The 10031-nt window shown below is 35.0% G+C and overlaps 1 protein-coding gene and 1 long non-coding RNA gene across 2 annotated transcripts; both read left to right on the forward strand.

Moving 5' to 3' along the window:
* The first annotated feature begins 2406 nt into the window (after nt 1–2406).
* On the forward strand, nt 2407–3808 carry LOC114542633. The gene is made up of 3 exons (XR_003689709.1): nt 2407–2451; nt 3001–3071; nt 3651–3808. It is a non-coding gene; the product is annotated as an uncharacterized LOC114542633 (long non-coding RNA).
* Nucleotides 3809–5958: 2150 nt separating this feature from the next.
* On the forward strand, nt 5959–6719 carry LOC114542639. Its single transcript, XM_028562143.1, has 2 exons — nt 5959–6003; nt 6100–6719. The coding sequence occupies exons 1-2, from the start codon at nt 5977–5979 to the stop codon at nt 6538–6540; spliced, it is 468 nt and encodes a 155-aa protein (XP_028417944.1). The 5' UTR covers nt 5959–5976; the 3' UTR covers nt 6541–6719.
* The last annotated feature ends 3312 nt before the right edge of the window (nt 6720–10031 follow it).

Consider the following 10031-nt stretch of genomic DNA (forward strand, 5'->3'; position numbering starts at 1 on the left):
CCAGAAATGCCAAACGAAGCTTGCCATAACAATAGAAAAAGGGACATGGCCCCAATTATTGACGTTGTAGGCAGGGCACATGATTTTTCTTCGGGCGCGTTGTCTTCCCTGTTTTCAGTTGTATCTGGTACATCTTCAGCCTCCCAGATCTCTTCATCCGTGCTGCTACTCTCAGATTTGCTATCATCATTGCTGCTAGTGTCGTCTGCTATGTCATTTTGTTGTGTCCCTGCTAAATTCTCTTGGAATTGGAATTCCACTTCATTCTCAATATCTTGCAGGGCATTATCTTCACATAATGTTGAAGATTCCCCTTCTCCAAAAAGTACTTGAAATTTCGAACTGTCTTGGAAAATTTACGGAACCTTCGCCTATAAAATAGAGGAAGGAAATTTAGGGGTGATTTCACTGATGACATGAAACTTTCCAAACAAACATGCATTATTTCATAATTTTCATTTTACTCCCACTTTATCAAGAGTGCATATCATTGTTCACAACTGACTTCAGAGTAAAACAAACAACCTATGTATAGGTTTAAGGTTTCTAAAACTGATTTTACTGATAGCGCTAAGGTTTGTCAATGCGAATGTTTATGCAATATGCAAGTTGAACATCATAAATTATTATAAAGGTATTATACTGGGTTAATTGTGTATGCTAACTGGCAAGTGGTTTTCTTCAATCCATCATAAAAAAACAATGCTGAATTATATACTACATATATACGTACCTTCATATACGTCATTGATGTTAGAACTATCCACTCTCCACTTCCCTCTTTGATTATCAAAAAAGCGCATTCGGTGTTGTCGATATGTAGAGTAGCTAACATTTTGATTACAATGTGGACAATGCTGCCTTGCACGTACCTTTCCCATGAAGTGTTTATTACTAACAGTATATTATGACTATTATCGCAATAACTCGTTTTTACACACGCTTTATCGGTAATGCAGTAATTCTATCGCTTTTTTGCATCCGAAGCTTTGTCAAGTTTGGCTTAAAAGACTTGCGTGATATGTGAAATCTATAATCCGATTTGTTCATTGCGCGCTGAAAGCGCTCTAATTATTGATGAATTTCAGTGAGTTTCGTAATTTGATCAAACTAGGTGTACAATTGATAAAAACAAACCGTACATTTCATTTTTTGGTCGAACACGCGGGCTTGGAGGATGTTATAAGGCTTTATTGGGTTTTGACTAGGGCCAAATGTATAAAAAGTCCATTTTTGTATAGGTATAAATAGGGTTAGGGTTGTGTGTGATATTGGTATGTTTTGAATGATATGTAAGTTTATGGACACGGCAGCAAAGTTCGGTTTTATGCAAAGTTCGGTTAGGTGATTTTGAGTATATTACACATACTTTACCCATTTCTTAACGGTGTACAATTTAGATATGAAAACATGCATATACACTTGTCACTATTATAATTATAAGAACATGCGTGCATGCATGTATAGGGAGGCAGCGATGACAAAAAATATCGCCCTTGTTTTAAGTGGTATTTTTGGTCAGTCTCCAAACCTCGACATCCGACAGGTGGTTCGTTGCAACCCAGAATATCCGCATGTTTGTATATCAATTAGCATGAATGCACGGAAAAGGCATGTCGCTTTAATGAATATATATATATATATATATATATATATATATATATATATATATATATATATAATATATATATTAAAAGGCTTAAAACATACAAACTCAGGTGCATATAACCCACCTGTGAAGGTTTTTAAAAACTTTTATGTCTATGAAATTCATATATTTCTGCGACAGTTTTGTACGAGCAGATTATATGACTATATAGGACATAGCTATACTGTTGGAAGTGATAAATGATAAAAGCTGGCACACCGCCCTGCCTACGGCAAATTTATTTCGTTACACAAAGTCACAAACACATTTGAAATCGCTTCAGTTGAGTGTTGCTTACATCGCGCTAAAGGTTTGAAAAAACTGCTCAGTGCTAAACCGGTTTGCCTTTAAAATAATGTCGGATCAGTCAAGCGAACAGTCTGATCATGATTCAATTGGCAATGAATCTATTTCAAATGAGCATACAGACGATGAATCAATAGTTCCTGATGATTCTGTTAAGGAGAGCGAAATGTCGGTCATTTTTCGAGGGATCTTGGAGCAGCAAATGGCAATGAATGAGGTATGTATAGGCTTATAAGTTAAATATTGTACATATAATTATATAATATATTATATATATTATATAGACTAAAAACCTGGTTTTGTTAATCCACGGTGTGTGCTTTCTTTTTTAACAGAAGTTGGACAAACAAAAAGAGGAGAATGATCGTATGCGCGATACTTTGGGAGGCCTGTCTAAATCAGTGGTGGGCTATTGAACAGCGCCTCAAACAGTTTGAGGAAAAGAACAATACAGTGTGAAGCGGAGTCGCAAAGCTAAAGTACCTGCTGATATAAAGGTTGGGTTTTTTTTAAAAATAACTCTCTTTAAAAGGGCTATTATCCGGCATGCAAAGTTTGCATGTCAAAAAAATTCTTGTCACATGCATGCCTCAGGTGAAATTTGAATTGAATATATCTTGAATATATCGTGAAATTTTTGAATATATCTTGAATTATTGCATCACGTGAAATTTGAATTGAATATATCTTGAATATATCATGCATCACGTGAAATTTGAATTTGTATCGAATACGTCGTGTTTCATGATTAAAAGGGAGCATTAGCTACATATGTATAAACTGTGCTGTATCATTATACAACATACAATCATAGATTATGTAAATTTAAGAGCGGCTTGTCTGTCCGGTACCGAATGGAATGAATTTCATACCAATAATCACAAAGAAAACATGCCAAAGCTCACTAATTTTGGCTTGAAACTTGAAACGAAAATAAAATGAAACATTTCGGCATTGACGAACAAGCGCATGATATCATATGGGATTAAAAAATTGCGTGACTATCATAATCCATTTTATTATTAATCGTGCAATAATCAATTTAGAGCACTGTCAGAACAATAATTAAGCAAAAAGAAGACCAAGACGGTTTGGAAACATTCGACGTGGAAGAAAGGTATTATGTGTTCACTTTCTGTAATTTTAACGCTGTGGTCACCGTATACAAGGAATAAAAGGAAACTGTGAACCTAAACAAAAAAATGGGAAAATTGTGTTTGGTTATAGCCTCCGGCTGCATGCATGCATGGGCTAAATTTGCCAATTAAGTTATTTTTCTATGCTATGTTTAGCACGGTGATTTATATGAACTACAGGGATACAACCAAACCAAAATCTTTCATTATAGCATTGTCATAGACTAAGTCCCATTTTTCAATGCAGTTTTTTGTATTTCGTATAACAAATACCCCAAATACCGGCTGTATCGAAAGCCATGCATGCATTTTAATTATCGCGCGCCTTGAGTGGCTATATTAATTTGAAAATATGCTTTGTATGTACTTTATCATCAATACATACGTATACGTATATTACAAGGAACAAGTGTATATTATATATATAGAAAATGGTTTTAGAAAGGCAACAGGTTATGCTTGAATACAGTCAGTTGCGTATAAGTGACGCATAAAGTGATTACTAATGTTTCAAACCCTTTTCCTAATTGATGTAGATTTCCTTTCATTTTTGATTTCAGAGCAGACTCCCCAACGAATCAGATGAAGATTAAGAGTCTCGCAAGAGAGGTTTATCTCGCAGAAAAAAACTTGGGAAAAAAGACTTCTTTTGAGACGGCAAAAGGTTTGTGTATGCAGTTTTTTATACCATGCATGCAATAATTGGGAACCAGGAAAGACAGCAGATTAGCTAGATATTTCATTAATACGTGTGCTTCTCCTCTACCCAGCTCTTTACAAGGTGACCATTTACATGATGTATCTTTAAGTATTTCAATTTGATAAGCGCGAACGTATATTCTGCACTTCTTATAGGATAACTAAATTGTTATGGAAAATCTGGCTCGTGTCCTGATGTTTAGTGTGAATGCACACAGGTTGACCATTACATGATGTATATATTAAGTATTTCAATTTGATAAGCGCGAACGTATATATCTGCACTTCTCTATAGGATAACTAAATTGTTATGGAAAATCTGGCTCGTGTCCTGATGTTTAGTGTGAATGCACACAGGTTGACCATTGCATGATGTATATATTAAATATTTTAATTTGATAAGCGCAGAAGTATATATCTGCACTTCTCTATTATAGGATAACTAAATTGTAATGTGAAAATCTGGCTCGTGTCCTGATGTTTCGTCTGAATGCACACGGATTGATCATTGCATGATGTATATATTAAATATTTTAATTTGATAAGCGCAGAAGTATATATCTGCACTTCTCTATTATAGGATAACTAAATTGTAATGTGAAAATCTGGCTCGTGTCCTGATGTTTCGTCTGAATGCACACAGATTGATCATTGCTTAATTTGATAAGGCAGAAGTATATATCTGCACTTCTCTTATAGGATAACTAAATTGTAATGTGAAAATCTGGCTCGTGTCCTGATGTTTCGTCTGAATGCACACAGATTGATCATTGCATCATGTATATATTAAATATTTTAATTTGATAAGCGCAGAAGTATATATCTGCACTTCTCTATTAGGATGACTAAATTGTAATGTGAAAATCTGGCTCGTGTCCTGATGTTTCGTCTGAATGCACACAGATTGCCATTGCATGATGTATATATTAAATATTTTAATTTGATAAGCGCAGAAGTATATATCTGCACTTCTCTATAGGATAACTAAATTGTAATGTGAAAATCTGGCTCGTGTCCTGATGTTTCGTCTGAATGCACACGGATTGATCATTGCATGATGTATATATTAAATATTTTAATTTTGATAAGCGCAGAAGATATATATCTGCACTTCTCTATAGGATAACTAAATTGTAATGGAAAATCTGGCTCGTGTCCTGATGTTTCGTCTGAATGCACACAGATTGACCATTGCATGATGTATATATTAAATATTTTAATTTGATAAGCGCAGAAGTATATATCTGCACTTTTCTCTTATAGGATAACTAAATTGTAATGTGAAAATCTGGCTCGTGTCCTGATGTTTCGTCTGAATGCACACAGATTGATCATTGCATGATGTATATATTAAATATTTTAATTTGATAAGTGCAGAAGTATATATCTGCACTTCTCTATAGGATAACTAAATTGTAATGGAAAATCTGGCTCGTGTCCTGATGTTTCGTCTGAATGCACACAGATTGACCATTGCATGATGTATATATTAAATATTTTAATTTGATAAGCGCAGAAGTATATATCTGCACTTCTCTATTATAGGATAACTAAATTGTAATGTGAAAATCTGGCTCGTGTCTTGATGTTTCGTCTGAATGCACACAGATTGATCATTGCATGATGTATATATCAAATATTTTAATTTGATGAGCGCAGACGTATATATCTGCACTTCTCTATAGGATAACTAAATTGTAATGGAAAATCTGGCTCGTGTCCTGATGTTTCGTCTGAATGCACACAGATTGACCATTGCATGATGTATATATTAAATATTTTAATTTGATAAGCGCAGAAGTATATATCTGCACTTCTTCTCTTATAGGATAACTAAATTGTAATGTGAAAATCTGGCTCGTGTCCTGATGTTTCGTCTGAATGCACACAGATTGATCATTGCATCATGTATATATTAAATATCTTAATTTGATGAGCGCAGAAGTATACATCTGCACTTCTCTATAGGATACCAAAATGTAATGTGAAAATCTGGCTCGTGTCCTGCATGATGTTTCGTCTGAATGCACACAGTTTGACCATTGCATGATGTATATATTTATAGTCTTTCACATGATCATGATCATGCCTGCAGGCTACTTGTTTTCGTGTAGAAGCGGTCAAGATCCACTTTCAATCCCGAAAGAAATTGGCGCGCAATCCATCACGCCAAGGAAAAAGAGAAGAATGTGCATGCGAAGCAGAAGGGAAAGGGTATGTCAAAATCGTTTTCCAGAAGAAGCAACGATACGTTTAATATAATTTATTCCGTTGATAATGACTTTTTTGTTTTTGGTGTGACTTATTTAGTTGTTGGAAAGGCGATTAAAAGTTGTAACAGATGAAGAACAGGAAGAATTTGGCGCAATTCTGAAAGTAGGGTACATGTCAGAGGATGAAGATGACACTGATGGGGAAGGTTGGCGCCACTTGGAATTGCCTTGGAGAGCGAACAATGTGACGCAGTTCCTTAGGACTTTGGACAGTCGAATTAAGGATACGAAGAAAGAATTTATGAAAGAACGGACAAAGAGAACCAGTTCTGGGTTATCTTTTAAGAAAGCGCCTAAAGATGCTCCTACATGGGCTGTGAAGCAATCTCTGCGGACAGAATTTAATAAGTCAGCCAGTGCATCTCGTGGGGGAACTGCGTTACGGACGCGAGGAGGGAGGGGTGTAAGAACGCGCGGAGGTGTGCGACGATCTATTTCGTACTCTGCAAAAGACGTACTTAGCTCTTTTACTGATTAATCTGTATATCTGCAAATTAAATGGCAAAAAATTACTTTAGAAAATGATGTGTTTACATGCATGAATTGAGGTTGCAACAGAATAATATTTCGGGATTTTTTGTATACTATTTTTGGTTTACTAGTAAGTAATTTTTGAGTTAAGTGCATGTTCATCATTATAGCTTAAGATTTGATTTCCACTACAACTACAGTATAAGTATCAGTAATCGATTGATTTCGTGATTGCATAGTTAGTGTGATAGAACTATCGTATTTGATTGCATGGTTTCCTTTATTTTTGTGGTATGGTAGTGGATTGCAAGTCTAAACCGTGCTTTAAATGTGGTAGGTGCTGTTTACTTTAAATGTGATTGATTCATTCGTAGTCACATGACTTTCAAAAAATGCAATGTTTCCCGTCTGGGAAACAAGTGAAAAATTTTTGCGTGCATATTGTCATAGCAACGTTTTTTGAAAAGAAATTGTCGTTATGCAAAACTCACTATTTCCCTCTGGAGCATACATTAAGTGTATATTGTGTATAGGTGCTGTATATTATAAATGTGATTGGTTCATTCGCAATCACATGACTTTATATAAATGCAATGTTTCCCGTGATGCAGGGAAACAAGTGAAAAATTGATGCCCGTATATTGTCATAACAAAGTTTTGTGAAATGAATTGTCGTGTAACATGAATGTTTTTTCCTATGGCAAAACACTTAATGTACGCTACACCTCGGGAAATAGTATGAGTTTTGTTTTCCCTCGAGTCTTAATTCTTTAAACATTCAGACTCTTGGGAAAACAAAACTCACTATTCCCTCGGGAGCATACATTAAGTGTATAATATACAGAGGGTGGTAAAAAAAGAAGCCCCAACGAATGTAGCACACATGTATCTTTTCACCATTAATCTATAAATGAAGGTAGCAGAAAAAAAATTATGTGTTTGAGCATAATATATTTCCTCATTATTATATTTATTATATTTATATCTTTCTATACTCATTATGTTTCATCTGGGTAGGGAATATCTATCAGTCTGCCAAGCATTTTTATACTGCTTGGACTTTAAATTCGTATAATCAATTTCTTTAAACTTGGTTGATTCGGAATAATTTTTCTGCCCGCCTGTGTGCATGATCATGAATCGTTTCCCACCAGCTTATATATATAGTTGATTCATAAACTGCGGATGATGGACAATACAGTAACGATCAAAATGGAGATAAAGACCTTTCAAAGTAGGATACCTATTTCACCCATTATTACCCCCTTCGGAAATTTCGTTATGAAAATTTGAATTCGCGAAGAGAAATATTACTTCCAAACATAATTTCGTAATTAGGGACAGACTTTTACTAATCAATGATATTTGAAATCGGCCGGACTCGGCGAGCTTTAATCGCTAAATTTATCTACTAGGTCTTATATGCCTCTTTGCGTAGAACGCACAATACATCGGAGGTTGCAGAAGGCTCGGCGGCAAACTTCCATTCAACATTTAAATTCTTCATGTTATATGCTACTTTACTTACCCTTTGTAACATTTCGAGTTTGGTACTTGGTAACATTTTTTGCAAGAGCGCCTGTATCCATTTGTCAATGAAAATGCATGACAATATTTATCTGAATATCAGAGAAATCTTGTACACTTTATGCACCCAAAGATAATCTTGCTCTATACGATTATCAGGGCTATTGGTCATTTATATAATGAAATGAAAGTCTAATAAAATGAATGTACAAAAATTTTGTACTAATTCAAGTGAATCACATTGTAACTAACATGACGTGCAAGGCTGTATTTAGCAAAATATACGCATAACTCAACAACTGCTATCCCGACGATATTCTGCCACGGAATATCAGGTGTATTTTATTCCGACGTATTCTGCGCGCAATACTACCAGTATTCCGGAAATATTCCGAAGGAATACCCCAGAATATCTAGGAATATCAATATTCCCGATCATATTGCGTGGTATAGAGGGCGGAATATGCGGCTTTTCGCCCAGTGCCTGGTATGAAGCGGACCTTTCTTCATATTCCAAAAGTTCAAGCTTTTCAATTGATAAATGACGCATTTTTCATACTCAATAATAATGATGGTGAAAAATGCCCAAATACGAGTCCGATAAAAAAGTTAGTGAAAATTGCATATTTTATGGACGATTTAAAAAATAAGATAACGTAAAACGACGGTTGAAGTCGGGTCTAAATGAAGCGGGTAAGAGAGCATATCTTCTAGTTCCGAAAAAGTGCAAAAGACGATTGAGGTTTTTTAAATATTAAACGTCAACGAAGAACAAGCAATTTGGGTTCATGGTCAGAAAGCTTTGGTGAAACCTAAGCATAGGCTTAGGGTGGGTTTCAGGGTGAGGAATTGGTGTATACACAGGTTAAATACATGTGGGGGGGTTATTTAATAATAACGTACGGTGTTTAACATTGGCTAAGTATAGCAAGTATTAACAAGTAACATAATATAGAATAGTACTATTGTTAACTATATGACTATATATGACATATATATTATATAATATATATATATATATATATATATATATATATATATATATAATATATATATATATATATAGTACCTTTTCTTACACTTTGTAACACTATGTTTTCGATACCACATATGAAAGAGCAGATCAAACTGAGTACTCTGTACAAATATAAAAAAATTGCAGGAGTAGGAACATGTTTTTTTTTCAGTTTTTTGAAGCTACCTGAAAGCTACAGTAGGAGGCAAAAGTTTGAGTCCAGTGACTGTATTTCATTGTTTTAGCAGCATATATTAATTTTCTACAGAAAACCTTACTGAAAAGAGAACTAGAAAAAAGTAAATAAGTGAACTGAAAAATAAATGCTGCACAACAACAATGGGATGTTATGATATTCATTTAACGTATGTTAATGTGCAAAAATTCATTACATGTCAATGCTTAGTATCCCTCTTTTTTGCTCTTGAAACGGCCTTTACTCCTGCTGGCATAGATTCCATAGGTTTTTTAATGTCGCACGTTCAATACTTTGCCAGCATTCGTCGACCACTTGCCTCAAGTCATCCTGGCTGGTGGGTCTGTGCCTCGCCCTTTTCCGGTTAAAACCGTCGTAAAAGTGTTCCATAAGTTTTAGATCTGGAATTTGAGGTGGAAAGCCATGAGAAAGAGATCACCAGAACGAGTTTGCTTCTAAAAGATTTCTGGCACATAGGAGATGTGCATATCTTTAGGGTGATTATCATGTAGTTAGACGCGCGATCATCTTTGTGCCAGATGAAATTCCATGTCCTTGAAGAATTGGATGATACTTTTCTTTAATTAGGATCCTATTATATCTTTCAATATTGCCAAACCCAGCATGACCGAAGCAGCTAAAAGTTTGCTTCAGTAGGATTTAGTTTCTTCGAATTTCTCCAAGGTTAGTTGCATACGACCTTTTGAAATTCTCACTTTTTCTGCGATCTTACGAGGAAAGAATTCTTCAATACTTAATG

This window comes from Dendronephthya gigantea, unplaced genomic scaffold, assembly GCF_004324835.1.
Source record: "Dendronephthya gigantea isolate DGI-Jeju-01 unplaced genomic scaffold, DenGig_1.0 000372F, whole genome shotgun sequence".
Classification (NCBI taxonomy): domain Eukaryota; kingdom Metazoa; phylum Cnidaria; class Anthozoa; order Malacalcyonacea; family Nephtheidae; genus Dendronephthya; species Dendronephthya gigantea.